The sequence below is a fragment of the Phyllostomus hastatus genome, unplaced genomic scaffold, assembly GCF_019186645.2.
Source record: "Phyllostomus hastatus isolate PE091 unplaced genomic scaffold, TTU_PhHast_1.1 phas_scaffold_93, whole genome shotgun sequence".
NCBI classification, from domain to species: domain Eukaryota; kingdom Metazoa; phylum Chordata; class Mammalia; order Chiroptera; family Phyllostomidae; genus Phyllostomus; species Phyllostomus hastatus.
Window position 1 is genome coordinate 281185 of NW_025334042.1, and position 21654 is coordinate 302838.

At 34.1% G+C, this 21654-nt stretch overlaps 1 protein-coding gene across 9 annotated transcripts in view; it reads left to right on the plus strand.

Moving 5' to 3' along the window:
- OSBPL8 (oxysterol binding protein like 8) overlaps positions 1-21654 on the plus strand; it is a 179952-nt gene that overhangs the window by 122072 nt on the left and 36226 nt on the right. For all 9 annotated transcript variants that reach the window (XM_045829129.1, XM_045829130.1, XM_045829134.1 and 6 more), the window contains 10 exons: positions 3035-3112; positions 5142-5243; positions 6879-7082; positions 9390-9474; positions 10755-10926; positions 14173-14410; positions 15017-15201; positions 19211-19292; positions 19569-19667; positions 21414-21510. In XM_045829129.1, coding sequence (XP_045685085.1) covers positions 3035-3112; positions 5142-5243; positions 6879-7082; positions 9390-9474; positions 10755-10926; positions 14173-14410; positions 15017-15201; positions 19211-19292; positions 19569-19667; positions 21414-21510 — 1342 coding nt within the window. The remainder of the gene's footprint in view (positions 1-3034; positions 3113-5141; positions 5244-6878; positions 7083-9389; positions 9475-10754; positions 10927-14172; positions 14411-15016; positions 15202-19210; positions 19293-19568; positions 19668-21413; positions 21511-21654) is intronic.

The following is a 21654-nucleotide window of genomic DNA, read 5'->3' on the forward strand; positions in this document are numbered from 1 at the left end:
AAGTCTGTTCCCATCTTCCTTGTTAGTTCAGTTTGTTCATTAGATTCCAAATATGAGTGAAATTATACAGTATTTGTCTTTCTCTGACTGGCTTATTTCACTTAGCATAATGTTCTCCAACCACACTGTCACAAAAGGTAATGTAAGTTAATATTTTCTTCTTTTTTACAGATGAGTGGTATTCCATTGTGTAGTAGTTTTATCCACTCATCTACTGATGGACACTGGGGCTGCTTCCATATCTTGGTGATTATAAATAACACTGCAGTGAACATAAGGGTGCTTATGTTCTTTCAAATAGTGTTTTGGGTTCCTTTGGATATATTCCCAGAAGTGGGATCACTGGGTCAAACAGCATATCCATTTTTAATTTTTTGAGGTATCTCCATACTGCTTTCCACAGTGGCTGCACCAATCTGCATTCCTACCAACAGTGCAAAGGGGTTCCCCTTCTTCCCCATCCTCATCAGCACTTGTTGTTTGTTGATTTATTGATGATAGTCATTCTGATAGGTGTGAGATGATATCTCATTGTGGTTTTAATTTGCATTTCTCTGATGATTAGTGACCTTGAGCATCTTTTCATCTGTCTATTGGCCAACTATATGTCCTTTTTGGAGAAGTGTCTATTCAGGTCTGAATTTTGTCCATTTTTTAATTGGGTTAGGGGTTTTTTGGTGTTGAATTTTGTAAGTCTATAAATTTTGGATATTAACTCCTTATCAGATGTATGGGCAAATATGTTTTCCCATTCTGTGGGTTGTCTTTTTTATTTTGTTGATCTTTTCCTTTGCTGTTCAAAACTTTTTAGTTTTATGTGTTCCCATTTGTTTATTTTTTCATTGGTTTCCCTTGCCTGGGGAAGATATATCCAATAAAATAATTGCTATGAGCAAGGTCCAAGACTTTGCTGCCTATGTTCTCTTCTAGGATTTTTATGGTTTGGGGTCTAACATTTAATTCGTTGATCCATTTCGAATTTATTCTTGTGTGTGGTGTAAGAAGGTGGTCTAGTTTCATTTTTCTGCACGTATCTGTCCAGTTTTCCCTACACCGTTTATTGAATAAACTATCTTTAGCCCATTGTATGTACTTGCTTCTCCTGTTGAATGTTAATTGACTGGAAAGATGTGGCTTTATTTCCGGGCTCTCTATTCTGCTCATTTGATTTATGTGTCTGTTTTTATGCCAGTACCATGCTGTTTTGATTAGTATGGCCTTATAGTATAATTTGATATTGGGCAGTGTGATATCAAACTTGGAGGTAACTTTGTTCTTTCAAAGGATCACTGGTGCTATGTAGGGCCTTTTGTGGTTCCATATAAAGTTTTGAAAATTTGTTCTAGTTCTGTGAAATATGTCATGGTTTTTGGTATTTTGAATCTTGATAGGAATAGCACTTAATCAGTAGATTGCTTTGGGTAGTATGGACATTTTAATTATGTTAATTCTCCCTATCCATTAACATGGTATGTGCTTCCACTTAACTTGTATCTTCTATTTATTTTTTCAGTGTCTTATAATTTTCTGAGTACAGGTTTTTTACATCATTGGTTAGGTTTATTCCTCAGTATTTTATTCTTTTTGAACCATTGTAAATGGGATTGTTTTCTTAATTTCCCTTTCTGTTAGTTCTTTATTAGCATATAAAATGCAGCTGATTTCTGGATATTAATTTTGTATCCTGCTACTTGGTTGAATTCATTTATCAATTCTAACAGTTTCTTCGTGGAATCTTTGGGGTTTTCTGTGTACAGTATCATGTCATCTACAAATAATGACAGCTTTACTTCTTCCTTTCCAATTTGGATGCCTTTTATTTCTTCTTGTCTAATTGATGTGGCTAGGACCTCTAGTACTGTGTTGCATAAGAGAGGTGAAAGTGGACATCCCTGTCTTGTTCCAGATCTTAAGAGGAACACTTGTAGTTTGCCCGTCAAATATGATACTGGCAGTGGATTTGTCATATATGGCCTTAATTTGTTTAAGTATGTTCCCTCTATTCCCACTTTGCTGAGTTTTTATCATAAATGAGTGCTGGATTTTATGAAGTACTTTTTCTGCATCTCTTGATATGATTATATGGTTTTTATCCTTCATTTTGTATTAGCCATTTAATTTAAAATACTATAGAACTCTTGGTCGCTGGATCCCCCCCCCGCCGCCCCCCCCCCCCCAGAACTAGCCATATACTATATGGCAAGGATTTCTTGAAGTATATGTACTCTAATTTATCAAGTTCAAATGACACCCTTCTGGCCCACTGGTCTCTCATATACTTGAATCTTTTTGGGAACTACTAAGCCAGATCTTGTCATATCTAGGAAACAGATTTCCTACTGCTCATGAAGATAACTCTTATATTTGAGTCTGATTGAGATTATATATGAACAGTTTTAAAAGGTGAGAAATCAATATAGTGAGATAGCTAAGAGCCTGAGACTGAGAATTAGACTAGAGTACAAATCCAGCTTATCTATTTATTTGCTCTGTGTGATTTTAGGAAGTCAGTTATTTAATCTATTGGTCTTAATTTCCTTATTAGCAAAAAGGGGGGTGCTACTACTGTCTCAAAGAGTTGCTTTGAGGATTAAATGAGGTAGTGCACATAAAGTGTTTAGCATAGTACTTGGTAAAGAGTAAAAAGCCATTAATTTTCATGAACTTTCAAACTAATACTGTAAGTATTTGTAATTTAATAGTATCTAAGAAGTATGTTATATTACAAATTTTCCCATTAAGCCATGGAACATAGTTAAATTAATCTACATAGTTAAATTAATCTACTGTGTGTACACGGTAGATTAATTTATTGATTACTTATTACTTTTTTTGGTTGTGGGTTTAATGTGAATTAATGTTTAAATCCTAATACTATACTACGTGGAAAAATCAGTATTTGAAAATCAGCATTTGCCTAAGTACAGCAATAAATGGGAAAAATATCACAAGCATAGCTTGAACATTAATATTTTTATGTCATGTGTATAGAGTAAATGAAGGTTTTAAATTTTTTGTTTTTATGTGATTTTAGTCTGAATCTAAACTTTATAATGGCTCGGAGAGAGACAGTTCAGCTTCAAGCAAGCTCACAAAAAAAGAATCTCTCAAGGTTAGTTTCCACAGTTATTTCATGACTAACACTATGTTTTACATGTGCTTTTGAAAGTAGGCTAACAAGATAAATAAAAGTATCTTCCTGAAAGACGAAAAAAATTCAGGCAGGCACACATTAAAAATATCAATATTTGTATGACATTCTAGAGTCAACTGAAAAGGCTGCATAATGACTATCCCAGAGCTCCTCCATGCCTTAAGTGGCTGAGGAGTAGCTATCTCTGCAGAGCTGTGCTCCAGTCATGCACACCAGTGGGTTGTGGGGCACCTGATGGGCAGCTCTGGTACACTTTAAAATTCCCAGCCCAACTTCTGGGTCATGGGCTGAATTGGCCCGTGGGTAGATTGTATAGTAAGTCCTCACCTAACATTGTCAGTAGATTCTTGAAACTGTGATGAATGATATATGACAAAACCAATTTTACCATAAGCTAATTAATATAAACAAGAGTTAAATTCTTACAGCATCTCATCACCATCATAACAAAACAGTGTTGAGCAAAATGTTATTTGAGGGCCTGCTGTATTTTGTTTGACCTACACAGTGTTTTGAAAATTCAGCAATCACCAGTTCAGATTTCCAGGTTCTCTTAAGAAATGTGCAATATGGGGGCTGCCTTCCAGATTGGCCACTGATCCTGGAGCCTAAGGAACACATGCTTTCCAATGACTCTGATCCCTGTGTAGTCTCTTTTACCCACCCCTCACCCCCATATCTCATTTTGTATGTATTTGCAATTTCATATTAAATCTACTGTTAATTCAGATATGCATATAATAAAGACTAAAAGTCTACAGCGTTTTGGATGTAGAGTTATTAAAATGTTGTTATTTGTATGCGATCTCTTTACCATTAAGTGAAAATAGGAAGATTTGTATTAGAGTTATAAAGTATATATATCACAGATAGGTTACCACCACTCTTCTCCCATTCATGTAATAACAACAAAGCAGTAATGAGACTACATTAATTCACTCCTACTTTCCCATATTATCACAGAACTGGCTTAAGAAGGTAAAACTTTGATATTTTGAATGAATTAATTTCCTTGTTGTGGTTTCTTAATTATTTTTTATATATTAGTGTCAGGAAAGAGCAAAATTGTCCATTGTAAACAATGGCTGCATTGTTCATAATATGAAAAAACTGCTAACAGATTTCCGTCAGTATGAGAATATTAATATATTAAGAAAAATTTCACACTCAGTATAGCGTGGTGGTTAAGAACATGCATTTTAGAGCCAGTCTGCCTCTGTTTGAATCCTGCCTCCATGACTTACTAGCTCTGTGATCCTGGGCAAGCTACTACCTGTGCCTCAGTTTTCTCTTTGTAAATTAAGGATACTAGTAGTCGTACTTCCCAAGGTTATTGTAAAGGTTAAATGAGGTAATATGTGTAAAGTGCTTAAAACTGTTACTGGTACACAGAATGTACCCAGTAAATGTTAGCTTTTATTATTTATACTAGGAATTCTTTGTAGCAATTTAAAAAATGAGGTGGTCATGGAAATGCTCAAAAAAATATTGAATGGGAGAAAAAAATTGAATATGTTTATAAACTCAAAAAAGGAAAAGCTATATATTTTTATAGGCTATATACATAGCAAAGGCCTGAAAAGATACTGTTTTCAAAAAGGTTAACAGTGGTCAGTTCTGTGGATTGGAATAAGATAGGTATAATAAAGATGGCATTTTAGCTTTATTTGTGTTGTTTAAAATTTTTATCATGAGATTATATTTATGTATTGTGTAATTTTAAAACTGTAAAATTCTTTAAAAGGATACAGAGAACTGGACTAGTGATCAGGAACACATAGCTTTTAACCTTACTTCTTTAAAAATTTCTACCAGTTCTCAAGAAAAAACAAAACGAAACAGAAAAACTAGTTCCTTTATCCTAAGATGGTAGATTTCTAAAAGAGGGTTCGAATTTTATACTCTACATTCTATAGGCCTAAAATTTTAAAGAGAAATTGCTCATTTCTAATGAATTTTTAATTTTTCTATTATTTCCATAAAATAGGTACAAAAGAAAAATTATCGAGAGGAAAAGAAAAGAGCCACAAAGGAGTTACTCAGTACAATCACAGATCCTTCTGTTATTGTTATGGCTGATTGGTTGAAGGTCAGTTTGTATTGAATCTTTACCTACTGGAATAGGAGAGCCCAGAGTGCACTAAAGCCTACAAGACATAAATAACTACTAGCATGATTGTTTTTCACTGACAGACTATTAATTGTACCCCAGAGGTTCTCTGTTCCAGTCTTAATGAGAAGGAACCTTAATGTTGTCTCTCTTGACACAACATCAAATATGCATAGCAGTTCTTTTAAAAAGGCTTTTTGATTTGTATGACATTAGACTAATCAATATGCTGTAAAGTAATTTTTTGCTTTCTTTTTAAATTATCATTTAGCATTATTGTAGACTTGGTATATACATTATTGAGAAGATTTGAGACAAAGTTAATACTAAAATTATCATTTGAAAAGAATTAGTGTTCAGAGAAATGTACATGTCGCTGTTCCTGTACCTTACCTTTTTTGGCGTCTATTTATTCCCACTTAGTTTTATTTCTTTTTTTTTATCATCTCTGTCACTCTATCCTCTTTCTCGTTCTTATCTGAAGAATGTTTGGTAGTAATTTTTTAGGCTAAGGCCAACTTTAAGTATTATCTTGTAAAGACCCCGACACACAAGAAGAAGTTTTGGTACCTGGCATTGACCTAAAAATTACCCCAGCCCTGAAAGCTTTTCACTTTCCCAAAGAGTTGGTACAGTCTCCAACCTGAAATCTTTATGAGATCTGTCATTGAAGTTCTCTTACTAACATAGGAAGAACTTAGTGATGGTTTCAAGTAATGCTAGGGTCTTCTTCAATGTTGTGCTGAAAACACCTTCTAATTCTGGCTCTGCTTCAAAGACATTAAGCTACAGATCTTACTTGGGTTTTTCAGGGCTAAACCTACTCTTGTCTTTTGACATGGGATTTTCCAACCAACTCCCCAAATCTTCCCAACACATCCCCCTGGCTGATAATTTATTTTAGCTGCTAAGAGGCAAATCTTGATATCAGGGAAGTATATTTTAGTAGCCCCTGACCTGACCTGGAAGGTTAGGAAAACCATTCTACTTAGTATATAGTATTTTGGAACTATTGACCCAGTTCTCCTGCTAGAATTTAAGATCCTCAGAAGCAATATTCATACTATTTTTTTAACTTTATTTTTATTGTTGACACTATTACTGATGTCCCCCTTTGTCCACTTCCTCCCACCCCCTTCCCTCTGGACATCACCACACTGTTGTCTGTGTTTATGGGTTGTGCGTGTATGTTCTTTGGCTAATCCCTTCACCTTCCTTCATCCAGTCCTCCCAAACCCCTGCCCTCTGACAGCTGTCATTCTGTTCCATGTATCCATGCCTGTCTCTGTTGTGTTTGTCAATTTACTTTGTTCATTAGATTCTATATATAAGTGAGATCATAAGATATTTGTCTTTCACGAACTGGCTTATTTCACTTAGCATAATAATCTTCAGGTCTGTCCATGCTGCCACAAAGGGTAAGAGTTTCTTTTTCTTTGTTTTTTTTATCAGTGCCTGTTATTTAGTAGCTTTAAAAAAATATCCATTGATTCTAACTTGTTCATTTTTCTGGAAATTTTAGATTAAAACATACTGTTTACCATTACTTAGTTTGTATCTTGTGGAGCAGAAAGAGAAAAACAGAGCTTTATTTCTTAAATTCATTTTCTATAGATTCGTGGTACTCTAAAGAGCTGGACCAAGTTGTGGTGTGTGTTGAAACCAGGGGTGCTACTGATCTATAAAACCCAAAAAAATGGTCAGTGGGTAGGAACTGTCCTTCTGAATGCCTGTGAAATCATTGAGCGGCCATCAAAAAAGGATGGCTTTTGTTTCAAACTTTTTCATCCTTTGGAGCAGTCTATTTGGGCCGTGAAGGTAAGCATTTGTTATATAGGTAAAAGGTGAAATGACAATCTTTGAGTAGAACAGAGACAAATCAATTAATCTAATGATTGCTCTTCTCTGCCAACACTTGCAAATTTATTTTTGTTTTCAAGGGCATTATTCCTCTGTCTCTACTCACAATGAAATGCACACTAAAAGTCCTTTTTACCTTTAAGAGCTAACTTAAAATTTTCTCCAGAAAATGTTTTTCTAATTTATATTGTACCTTATTATCTCTTTGCAATGGGGATTCAGTTTGTACTTAAAAAAAAAAAGTTGCAATGAATAATCTTGCTTTGTGACATTGTATCATGTTTACTGTGTTTTTCTCTTTATCAAAATTGAAAGATCCCCCAGAACAGAAGCTGCCATTTATTTTGGGGGGTTTTCCTGTGGTGATGTAAATATGTGCTAAGAAGAAGCCTGTAATTAATCACAGTCCTACTTACTCTTGAGATGCAACTTTCTTTGAAGATGGAGCTCTAATGCTTTATCCAGGGGTGTCAAACTCATTTTCACGGGAGGGAGGGGGTGGAGCACGTCAACCTGCAGTTGCCTTCAAAGGGCTAAATGTAATTTTAGGGCCATATAAATGTAACTACTCCTTAACAGTTAAGTGGGAGCTTAGCACTGCTGCTGCCACTGGGTAGAAACAAGGTGCCAGGCCAGATAAAACAAGGTGGAGGGCCGGATTCAGCCCATGGGCATTGTGTTTGCCACCTGTGCTTTGTACCTAGAAAGCATTACTGTAGTCTTTCCTGTGTTATAATAGCAGAAACTTAATCATGGAAGTAGAAATGCCTTGTTTAACTACCAAGAAATTCTACAAATAGTAGATATGTTAATGAATAAAATTAGTCTAGTTTAAGTTTTTACAAAGTAATCATTGTTTTATTTGAAAGGTCAGTTACATTTGAATAAAGGGTTTAGGACTCCTTTCAGGAAAACCACCTAATTGAGATGAGGGCTAAGTAAAAATAAGTTCAGCTTTTAAATACTTTTGGTATTCCTCAATTAGGCAATATACATATACCTAGGAAAAAACCTGGACTTTTTACCTTTATTTCAGTAGTCTGGAATCAGAAATAAATTTAGGATTACAGAGTTAGTTTCATGCTGCAATTAGATATTTCCCATAAGGGGAAGATTTTAAGCCATATAACCTGTGGTGTTTATATATAATGTGATTCTCAAGTGAAAAAAAATTATTTTTAAAACTTTTTATATATTGCATTTATTCTTTACTAGTACTCTAAGGAATTTAAGAAATTTTTAAAAATCATATTGATTTTTCTGTTTCTTCATTTTTAACCTGCATCTTTCCTTTTAAATGTTTATGTACTTCTTGAAGTTCATTTTCTTCTTTCATCTGACAACCAAAAAATTATTTTTTCTATCAGAATTATACTATAAATTCAATTCTCAGATTTTGTTTTTAATTTGTATTTATTGGTTTGAGAGAGAAGGAAAGAGGGAGAGAGAGTGAGAGAAATTTGTTGTTTCACTTGTTCATATATTCATTGGGCTATTCTTATATATGCCCTGACATCAGACCTGCAACCTTGGTGTATCAGGAGGATGCTCTAACCAACTGAGCCACCCAGCCAGGACTTCTCAATCCTCGGATTTTCTTTTCTAGATAAGAACTATGTCCACCTAAGGTTAGCCTTGGTGATACTAATTACTGTAGAGCTCTTGGTGTCATATACTTCTGAAACAAATAACCCCAGCCAACAACAATAAAATTCCTTTTTCTTTCTTGTTTCTGGTTAAGTAAAATTAGCTTTTACAGTTGGTATTTATAAACAAGTATATCATTGGTTATAAAATGGAGCTTTATTTTTTCCCTAGACCTAATAAAAAGTCTTTTTTCTTTTTCTTATAAATTATAACTACCATATATTTCTAGCTGTTTCTTCGTGGGCTTCTAGAAATTAAGTATTTTTTTCTAGTAGTATATGTGGGATAGAAATTCTCAAAGTAAAATTTTATCTAGTATGGTAAAATTTAGGTTTCCCTTTAATATGTGAACAAAGTACAGAAATAATGTTTAATGATAACTATTATAAGGTGTTCAGTTTTTGGTAAGGAGGTATATTTGTTGGAAGAGGAAGACTTTCCTTAATACTCAACATAGACTTTCTCAACAAGCATGAAATTAAAGCTTGTTTGCTTTTAAATTATAATCCATGCCTAACTTAGATCGTTACCAGTAATAATGGATAATACAAAGTTGAGATCTCATAATACTGTATGCCATTTATTTTCCTTATTTTTATTTTATTTGGCTGTTTTAAGGGTCCCAAGGGCGAAGCAGTGGGGTCTATAACTCAGCCCTTACCCAGCAGTTACTTGATCATCCGAGCTACTTCCGAGTCAGATGGTAAATACAGGTTTTAATGGATTGGATTTTGGTTTCATTTTTAAGTGTTTATTTAACAAACCACTGTGTGTTTTCCTTCAGGAAAAAAAAACTGTCTTTAATATGCTATTTGCAGCAGGCATGTTATAATCAGAAATTGCTTAGAACACCAAATATTTCATTAACTTTGTAGACAACAGAGGAATCTGATAGGAAGGAAGCACTGGATAATTGTTAAATTAGCAGCCTAGAGTTTTCTTCTCAATCCTCCACTGACCTTTTAACATCTTTTTTGACTTAGTTAGTGTTCTCTGTGGTAACTCATTAAGTTTTATTGTTTGAGAGGTACATTTAATACTACTTGTACCACTAAGTATGAACATTTATAAAACACATACCACTGTTGTTAAGTTTTTTTAACCTAAGATGTTTTTCTGTACTTATTAACTTAATAGTTAATTCCTGAAGCAAATACAGGGAGAACAAAACTTATTTATTTCAAAACAAAGTAACTTTAAAACCTTAATGGATTTCTGCCTCACTTTTATGTCTTATAATTTAGATTAGCCTAGCCTAGGGAATTGGGTAACCTTCCAAAGTTTATTTTTACCAGATAATTATTTTTAAAATTAAAATATCATAGGCATGAGCTTTTGTCATGAAAGTATTTTATTTGACTGATATTTTCAGCAGATGTTGAAACAAATATGTATGAATTTTAAGTGAACTAATTTTTTTCTGCTAATTATAGTTCTAAATTTTAATTTAAAAAATAAGGTTACTAATGTTTCTACTAACTAATAGGACAGTATTGTATAGACATTTTCCTGACTTAAAATTTTTCATACATATAAGTAGAATGGATGCCAAACCTGGGGATAGATCTACTATTGACAACAAAGGATTATTTTAGATAGTTTATTTATAGTACAAACATAATAACCCCTTCGGTATATTTTATGTACCTATTTTGGTACCTTGAAATTATACTACATATTAATGTTCTAAGATTTTAAAAATAAAATACATGTATTTTCATTAGGTCTATTTACCAATGTGTACTATATTTTCTTCATTTACCAGTAGTTTCTAAATACTCACTTGTAGTATGTAAAATCACATCATAAACTGAAAAATTGGATTAAAAATCCTTGTATAAAACTTTATGCTCAAAATAACTTTTCCAGTGCATTTTTCTCAAAGAAATAATAGTATGCTTAAAGGCTAGCTGTTAAATTTAGATGGATGCTAGTTTTTATAGTTTCTTGAATTATATTGCTTATGCATCTGTGTTCTTCTAGGAAGGTGCTGGATGGATGCTTTGGAGTTGGCTCTGAAATGTTCTAGTCTTCTGAAACGTACAATGATCAGGGAAGGAAAGGAACATGACCTAAGCATTTCATCAGAGAACACACATGTGACTTTATATGGCTTACTGCGTGCTAACAATCTCCACAGTGGTGACAACTTCCAGTAAGTAGATATTACCCCTGATTTGGTGATTATTTTAGAGACCATGTTGTTCACTAGGTTAGCTGGCAAGCTTAGAATTTTTGTAGTGTATCTAGGATTGAAACTTAGCTGTCTTCTTACTATATGGCCTAAGACCAGGTTTAAGATTTAAGTTACAGTGATAAGGTATAGAAAGTTATTTCCTTGATCCTAGCTAATGTAAATTATTTGTTATTTCCCAAATGCAACCATGCTATCTACCTTGTCTTTGTGCATGGTATTCCCTTCATTAAGAATGATTTCTAGTCTTCCTTGCTCTTTTGTCTTATCATAAAACTATGTATTCTTAAAGAGTAGTCTCAAATATCAGACCGTATGTGAAGACTCATGCCTCTTAACCATGAAATAATATAATCTGCTCTTCTATTGCTATTCTATAGCACTTTTTTTTTTTTATACCACCACCAGACTTATTCTTCCTGGTATTTGTGGAATTCTATTATATTGTGTTTCAAGTTGGAATTGTCTCTTATTGTGGTGTTATCCCCTGAAGCATTTAATACTAAATACTAGTAGTTAATACTAAAAAAAATATTTCTCCAAGGGAAACTAAAAACTATTTCTTCAGGGAAACTCAATACTTTGCTGAGGTTCAGATCTCTTTGTTGCTTTGTAGGAAAACATTAGACTTTCCCTTTTCTTCCCTTGTCCCAATGTTCAGTTTCTGCTCTGTAGCCACGTATTACTGTCAGCATTGGGTTGGTGTCCTCAAAGTTGTTAGACTGCTATTCTTCTCCATGTGACCTGAGATGACCATTTTCTTTCTCCTTATCCTTTTACTTGACTCTTTTCCTTTACTCTTTGAAAACCTATATTTCCTGACCTTTTACATCCATTCTTTGCAGAATTATAATCTGGAGTTTTTTCTTAACCCTCAGAACAAAAGTTTGAATGGAATTAGATTGGGGATGGGAGCACAATTTATATAGAAATGGGTGTTTGGGGAAGGGGGACACTCTTCCTGAAATTTTTTTTCTCTGTCTTCAGCTATAAACTATTCATTGTTTTTGTTGCATACTGGGTAACCTTTAAATGCCCTTATTTGGGGACCTTAAAAATTCATCTGCTTCACCTATTCATTAAATTTTGAAGCCCCTTTTCTGTGTAAGATACCATACATTTTTCTGTATAATTTGCCACATTGTGAATAGGCAGATGAATCTAAAATGATCCTAAATTTGTATCTAATACAATAGTTGATTAGCTATGTGATTCTGAAGAGTTGTTTTTTATCATTTGGAACCTATAAAATTCTGGATAACTATAAATATTAGGGAGAAAAGAATAACATAAACAGCCAAAGGAGAGATGCTTTAGGGTAATATAGGATCAGAATTTATAAGATTAAAACATAGCATCTTTCTAGGGAATCAGGGAGAGGATCAATATAACAGATTTATATGAAAGTAGAATCAACATACCAACATATTTATTTGGCTATATGACAAAAAATGAGCTGGGAACTGAAGATTCGGAGATAAGAGTGGTGGGAGCCTAGTTTCGGAACTTAAAGTCTGCTTGGATGTAAGGGACAGGCAGTGGGTAAAGTTAAAGAAGATTACCAAACTTTAAGCCTGAGTGATAGGGAAGATGATGGTAAAGTAAAACAAAGGACCATGTTTGGGGGACAATAATTTATTAAATATTGTACATGTTGAGAATACATGTATGTACATGTTGAGGTCCCAGGACATAGATGATATCAGCCAAGCATTTGAAAACATGGGTCTAAAGCTTATTCCTGCATGCATCGGTTTGGAGATCAAATAAAAATTGGATAACTTGCCAAAGGAGAGAAAAGATAGAAAAAATAAATAAGAAGCAAGGAGGATGAACGTATTTAAGAGTGGAATGAAATAAGAGGGGTCGGAGAGCTTAAAAAATACAACTACAATTATACATGGAACCCAAGTATTAAGATTATTTCAAGGAAAATGATCACCATCTAAGTCCAATGATGCGGAGAAGTCAAAGGAAGTGACGATTAGATGAGGCCATTGGATTTGTTAACTAAGCCATCATTTAGTGACCTTCAAGGAAACAGATTCACTGGACTTAGGGGAGTGTAAAAGGGGAGTGTAAACCAGATTGTGAGTGGTAAAGGAGACAATAGATGGTAAGAAAGGAGAGATAGCAATTTGAGACTACTTTTTAAAATATATGATCATTAAGGGAAAGAAGGAAAATGATATGTGTATAAATATGAATTTCTATTAGTAATTCTCTGATTAAAATCCAAAGAAATGAAGATTTTAGAAAAATAGAGCCTAACATAGGCATCAGATAGGACTTCTTTGCTCTGATAACTATTTCATCATTGCTAAAATATCAATTATATATAATGCCATCATGTATTCATTTGTGAAGTAGTTTAGGGTTCATCCCTATAAAAATTTTATGCTCAGTGAAACCCACAGATACTTTCCTAAATAAGAAATTTCTAAATTAAAAAATTTGATTCTTTCTGTGAGGTGTTTTTAATATTCTTTTTTTGTTCAGATTATTAACCCTGAACACTTTAGGGTTAGTGTAAACAGGGTTGGTTATAGCCACTTATCAATGTTAGATTACAGGTTCATTTCTTTAGGCTAATATTTTCATTTCCAATTCTCCTTGGACCTTTTTCTCAAGATTAAGCTTATCAGTCAAGTAGTAAATACCTATAATTACTTAACCTTTTACATTTTCTAATCTTGTTCTTGGACTTACTTTGAGTAACTTTGGAGACCTTTACAAGTGGAAAGCCATACTTCATTTCAGTTCACTTGAAAGACTCTCTGATGATCTTGACTTGAAGTTTTCCTTCAGACCACAAGTGACAGTGAGGTTGATTCAAGTGATGATGATTGGGAAAAAAAAAATTGGTGTGGAAAGAAAAAATCTAGCAAGAGATAGCCTAAAATTTTGCTTTTGGACTGTTTTAGCCCCAAGTGGTATAGAGCCAAAGAGTTCAGTATCATATTTTTTAACATTTTTCCAGATTTTTACTTAACTTCTTTGTGCCATTTACTAATCTGTAACATGAGAATAATATTACCTCTCTCATAGGGTTATTTTGACCATTAAATAACTAAAACTATATAAAACACTAAGAACAATGCCTGGCACATAGTAAATTCTCAGTAAATGTTTCATATCCATTCTTATTGATAAATTAAATATTCTTAGCCTCTCTTATTCTTCCTTCTAATAATTCTTTTTCTTAAGGTTAAATGATAGTGAAATAGAACGACAGCATTTTAAGGACCAAGATATGTATTCTGATAAATCTGATAAAGAAAATGATCAAGAGCATGATGAATCTGATAATGAGGTGATGGGGAAAAGTGAAGAAAGTGACACAGACACATCAGAAAGACAAGATGACTCATATATAGAACCTGAGCCTGTTGAGCCTTTAAAGGAGACCACCTACACTGAACAGAGCCATGAGGAACTAGGAGAGGTAAAAGTCTGTGATTTTCAGAGATTTGGGGTTTCCGATTCTTAAAAATTTTCAAATGAAATTGAATATATTACTTATTTGGCCTATTATTTATTTTTCAAAAAAGATTTCTGTAAGACATTTTATTTTAAAAGTTGCATATATATGAAATATATCAGGATTCATAAACAATTAAAACATAGTACTCAGAAATATGAATATAGTTTATTAAATTTAAAGTCTCCATTTCCTTCAGGTTTTCTTTTGAAATAGGATGCTGCTAGAGGTCTCTGCCAGATAGAAACTAAATTGCAAGGAAACATGACTTTATCACTTTCTTATTATTGCTAGTGCACAGAATTAACAACAGTATAACGGAGTATAATATTTTTGTAATGGATTCTTTATTTATGAGTATATCATTCACTTTTATGTCTTTTACCATTTTCATTTTTACCTAAATTTCATAGCTGTAGACTTTATTTATTTAATGGGCTATTTTCACTTCTTAAGATTGCTTAGAATGATCAAAAAGAGAGTTCAGACTTTCAACATTAGTTGCCTTTTCTACACATTTATGTGTCTGAAATAAATATAATATTTCAGTATTTTTGTTAATTGCTAAAGGCAGGTGAGGCTTCTCAAACAGAAACTGTGTCTGAAGAAAACAAAAGCCTTATCTGGACACTGCTGAAACAAGTCCGGCCTGGCATGGACCTATCCAGGGTGGTTCTGCCTACATTCATTTTGGAACCTCGTTCTTTCCTGGATAAACTTTCAGATTACTACTATCATGCAGACTTCTTATCTGAGTAAGTAGATTCTTATTTCTTAAAATAGAAGATAACTTCATGGTTTTAGAGATTTTTCAGTTTTATTCAGTGGTTACACCTGACCAAAATTGGGCTGTAATGAGATACCACTCTTTTCACCATTCCTATAGTTGACCTTAATAAGAAGCATATTTAATACTTTGGCATACTGTTTTCAGTTGAATTGAGAGATCACAAGCTTGAAGAGGACAGGAATTCTATTCCACACCTGGCAGCACTGCTCTCATAGGCTCCCTGAGTGCTCGCTGGCCTGAGTGCTCTCACAGGGAGAGGTAGCTAGCATTCTTTGTTCTCCCTCACTTCAGCTGGTGTTTAGATCCCATTCTGGGGCTTGTGCTTTTGTTTATACTTACTATCTCAGCACGCTTGTGAGGCATATACAGCTTACCCAGTCTGGAATGCCTGCCAGTTGCTGGCTCTTGACATAAATCCCCACTTTCATCTTTTGCTTTTTTTCCTACCAGCTGATCCTGGGTGTAATTCTGAACAAGGCAGGCAGAAAGGAAGTGGAAGAGGAACTGTCTATCTCTGTCCCAACAGTTGTTTGGACAAGCAGTAAAAAACAGCGATTTTGTATATACCTTTCCAAGTTTCGCCATTCCAGCTGCAGTGGTGTTTCAAGGCACTGTGTTTTCTAAGATTCTAAATTCTGGCCCTGTGGCCTGATTTTTAGATTCTGTATACATAATCTCTATTCTGTTTATTGGTTGCATTATTAATATATTAGTTGTATTAGCAACATTGCAAAAATGATAAACTGAATCAAAAATCATTGATAAGTTGTGGGAGATTTTTGCAAATTGATTCATACACAAAGTGTTGATCTCCATAAAATAAAAAGTGCTTATACAAAGTGATTGAAAACAATCAACAGCCTAACAGAAAAGGAGTGGAGGAAATGACTAGTTTAAAAATGAAGAAATAGAAAGTCCCTAAACATGCACACCTCACATAAAATCAGAAAAATGAGATTCAGACATAAAGTACTTTTTCATCTATCACATTGACCAGAAGTCCAAAGGCTTTAATACCCCATCTCTGACTTATATTTTATTATATTTCTTTTTATCTGTCATTTCTCTCAGAATGTGAGATGGATTCCTATGAATCACAATAAGATCTTGAGAAATGTGCATTTTTCCCAAATTAAAAGGTTGCACTTTTCTGGTAACACACACTATTTTATTGCTAAGGTTGTGTGCAGCAGACACTCATACACTGCTGGGTGATGCAAACGAGCACAGTACCTGATGTGGATCCTGGCCGGCAGGATCTATGTATATTGTGGCTGCTATGAACAAATACACACGGGCTACAGAAATCCTGTGGAGAAAAGGGATGGCATGGCCGCTCTCTAAGTGAGAGGGAGGGCCCCGACCCCTGCCTGGACAGGCTTTTATTGCTTCTCTGGGTACATTACATTGAAGATGGTCCTCATTTACTATGCACAGGTGTGCTGCAGGGGATTACCTTTTACAGATAACAAAGGAAAGAATGCTGCTAATTACTTCAAAGAGAAGGATGTTGCAGACCAATGGGAAAAGTGGTTGAACTGATTATACTCCATACTTGGGAGGTTTAGCACAGATCTTAGGAAGTTATAGTAAGCACTTGCTGCCTCAATTCAGGGTGAGGGAGTTTTAGCAAAAGCAAGTCTCATAGCAGTCTAGGTACAATGCAGGCCTGATTCCCCACAGGAAATCCTCTCCGTGAACGTGGTCCTATGTGCTGACTTGCTCCCCACTGGTTTTCCACATGGAGGCTGAGCTACATTCCCACACCACGCAAAACAGCCCCCCTACAAGTACCTTTGAAGAGAATCTGGGAATACTTACCAGAATTATAGATGTGTTGAGTCCTTTGATCCACCACTCCTATAGTCCAAATATAGCTCCACATATACAAATGACATATTGGGTTGGCCAAAAAGTCTGTTTAGTTTTTTCCGTAAAAGGCACATTTTTTCATTTTCACCAATAACTTTACTGATTTGGATATTTTGAGTATGTTGGCAAGCCTGATGTTGGCTTCTAGTGGGTAGAGAACACAGGTGCTGCTAAACATCTTCCAATGCAGAAGACAGCCCCATAGCAAAGAATTATTTGGCCAAAATGTCAGTGGTACCTAGACACTTTCCAAACCACTTTTGACGCATTTAATCAGTCACAGCACCTTCTCCATACACTGCACAAATCTTTTCTTGCATTTCAGATATGTTTTTACCTTTCTTGAAATAATAAAGCATAATATGCCAAAAATATTGCATATTTTCTTCTATCTTCATTATTTAAATGGCTGTGCAAAAGTGTTACCAATATTCACCAATTCTGGTAACTTTTTAAAAAACCACATGCTGATATGACAGCTGTCACAATATGATCTAACAAAGTTGTTTGAATGAAGTTAAAGATAGCTAAACACTACTAGAGCCATAGCATGGAAAAAACTAAACGAACTTTTTGGCTAACCCAGCAGTACAAGATGAGATTCTCAAGTGTCCAGCCACAGCTGACTGGTTAATAATGTATAGTGCTTCCATGCTTAAGGAAAAACTCTATAAACAGGTAAGGAGGGATCTTCAGCAGTGTGTGTGTGTGTGTGTGTGTGTGTGTGAAAAGCAAGATACAGAAGAATGTGTATAGTTTGATACTTTTCTTTTTTAAGAAAAAGACTACACAGTTTTTCCTTCATGCTTAAAGAAAACTTTATTTAAACAAAGCTAAAAGAAGTTGCCTGCAGGACATAAGTAGGAAGACTATGGAGAAATGGGACAATGGCAAGACATGTGTACTTTTTTATATTGCTTTGAGTTTTAAACTGTTTGTTCCATGTGTATGTGAAATGTAAAGTAAACTATTGTAGTAAGAGAATTTAAGTCAAGGTAGGAAGAGAGTGTTTGGAGGGTTGGTACTCCCAAAAAGTACAACCTTTCAACTCGGCACACTCGTCAGTAAGCTTAGGACTAGCCTCTTCCATCTTACAGTTTATCTTCAAAAATCACCACTTTGGACCTTCACACATTCTTAAAAGGTATATAATAAATAGTTAAATTTTAAAATAAATAAACAAATAATAAATTAGCTTCTCAGAATTCACTTCTGAAGTATACAGTCAATGTTTTACAATGTTTACAGCATCAGCAAAATCTCAAGGGGCCACCTGAGTCAAGACTTCTAGATATTTTTTTCTTTAAAATGAAAACTATCCTTTGATTACATGTTATACAGGTAGAATTTGTTTGCTGTGGAAAATCAGTTGGTAGCACATAGGGAGAGTGAAGGCTAAAAATGGTTTAAGAACCGTTTTGATTGTTTTAAATTATTTTATATCTTCCATATTTGTTATTTGAAACTTCTGTGTTTTCTACAAGGGCTTAAAAAGACATACAATCCTATACTTAGGGAGGTGGTTTGTGCTGGAGAGGCTAACATCAGCTCGTTGTCCTCCCTCCATGTACTATAGCACTCACCAGTTACCACTGACCTTCTCTAATTAACATCAACAAATGAGAATAGACTAAATCAAGTGGATATGGCCCTTCTCTGATCTATGGGACTGAAGACCTCTTACAAAATTGTTAATGAGGCTGCTTGGCCACTGGCACATGGTTGCAAATGCTAGGCATTAAACAATGCATGGATCTCAAAATCCTTTTTTTTTTTTTCAATCACTATTTCTCACAGAAGCCTTGGCAACATCTAGGGTTTCTACAAAACCCCATTTGAAAAATCTTGGTTTGGAGAGTTTTCAAAAACTGTTTGAGAAAAGACCTGGGCAGGTTGTGAAAGAATAGGAGAAATGGCAAAGAAAGTAACAAGATTATGAAAAATTCTTACAAATTGATGTACATGGTTGATTTTGCCATCTGTTTTAAATATGGATAATGCTTTTCAGTCATATCTCATATTCACTTATTGGCTTGATGAATATGAGGGAGAATTCGCCATATATTCTATAAAATTTTTGTGTTTGCTATTTTGTTTTTTAGGACTGCTCTTGAAGAAAATCCTTATTTCCGTTTGAAGAAAGTAGTGAAATGGTATTTGTCAGGATTTTATAAAAAGCCAAAGGTACTTTTTTCAGCCTCATGTATATGAGTTCTCTATTTTTTGTTAACTTTAGATTTATTAATAATTGCATTGCAAGGCCCTGAGTTAGCAAAATTGCAAAATACTTCATCATTTAGTCCTATATTGTGATTGAAGTTATTTAACTTTATTTCATGTCACTACTGTGAAACTTTGTAAGGGTGGCTCCCACAAGATACAGCTAAAGCCATCCTGACCGGTTTAAACTATTTTGAATTTTCCATATTTGTAATTTGAAACTTACATGTTTTTTACTAGGGACTGAAGAAACCTTATAATCCTATACTTGGTGAGACTTTCCGTTGTTTGTGGATTCATCCCAGGACAAACAGCAAAACCTTTTATATTGCTGAACAGGTATTAGAAATGTGTTTTACAGAAACAAAACTTATTATTGGGATACTTTTAGAAGCTACTGGGATATTTTTATAGAAAATACTAAGTCAGTAAACTCACTATTGATTAACCTTTATTAATGAACATTTAATAATCATTTTTCCTTTTAGTACTGAGTACTAGTAAATACCATATTCAAAAATATTGCTATTAGAGTCATAAAATTCTGTAACCAAAAATAATTTTTTCCTCCCCAACCACCCATTTGCCAAAATTCTTCAGTATTTCTCCAGTTCCTAAATCAAACCTATATCCATTTGTGTGGCATTCAAGGACTTCCATATCTTTTAAAATTTACCTCAAATTACATTCATTTCTGAGTCAAATCTGTCCATTCACAATTAGGTAACTCAATATTACACTTCTTTCTTTGTGTAGTATTTTTAAATTGAATTTTCCCATCCCAATAATACTTCTCAGCTGTTCTTCATCTACATAAGCCCTGACCTGCTCATCTTTCATGATCCAGATGACTACAGCTCCCAGTGATTTCTCTCCTCTCAAATTTCTCTATTATTTTTTGTGATTGTTCATTAAGCTGTTATTTTAACACTTATATTAACTTTTTGTAGAATATTTCCCCAATGAATTGTTAGCTTTTTGAATGTATACAGCTCCATAATACATCTCTTTATTGTACACATAGTAGATAGTCAGAAAATACTTATTTTTAATCTTTCATTCATTTAAATTTATGAACATCTGTATTCATGATTGTTAATCTTCCTCTCATCCTAACAAACCTGAGGAATATGACATTTTCTTAAAATAATAATGGATCCTTATGATACTAATCATCACTTGGACTGTAAGGAAGATGAGGAGACCATGAGGCATTTAAAAATCTTCCTCTTTCTTAGAAATTTTAATATACCCCCCAGATTGAAACCACTTATCTGTATTAATTTTTAATATGTTAAAATGATTATTACATTTTAATTCACTATAATTCTTGAGAAGAGTTTGATTTAAGCTTTGTCTCATTTCAGAAAACAAGATATTGTTATTATTAGATTTCTAAAGTAACGTACTTGTTGAAGTTTGGTTAGTTTCCTACACCTATTCATAATTTATGTGAAGAATAGCCACTGTGTTAGTTACTGGTTTCTGTATAACAAATTACTGCAAAAACTTAATGGCTTAAAGCAGCATTTATTATCTCATACAATGAAGTTCAGGAATCTGGAGGCTCCTTAGCTGGGTGGTTCTGGCTCAGGGTCTCTAATGTGGTTGCATTCAAGATGTCATCCAGTTTTGTAGTCCTCTGAAGGCTTAACTAGGCTGGAACTTGAATTCTACTTTCAAGCTCATCACATGGCTTTTGACAATAGGACTTAATTGCTCACCACTTGGGCTTTTCCATTGGGTTGTTCACAATACGCAAGCTGGCTTCTTAGAGCTAGTGATCTGAGAGAAACACATCAAGATGGATGCTGCATTATAATCTAATTTCAGAATGACATACTATCCCTTCCACATAAACCAACTGTGGTACAGTGTAAGCCGAGCCCAACTTAATGGTGTGAATACCAGGAGGTGAGGTCCCTTGGGAAACATCTTAGAGATGGATTAGTATAATCAATATTTAATTTTTGCTTACCAAATTTTTGTTCTTTATTAATAAGAGTATACTTTTAAGATTTGAATTTTTGATAATACTGCAATAATGTACTTACTATATTCTATGTTTTCGCCTGTGTTCAATAGGTGTCCCATCACCCACCAATATCTGCCTTTTATGTTAGTAACCGAAAGGATGGATTTTGCCTTAGTGGTAGTATCCTGGCTAAGTCCAAGTTCTATGGTGAGTTTCCTCTTGTCTTAAGAGGCAGCCTTTTCTGAAAGGTAGTATTTTTCAGTGAACTTTTATTTAGGTGGTGTCTTGAGATGTTTTCAGTAAGGAATTTTTATGTCATTTTAGGCATCATCTTTACCTGGGTATAGACTT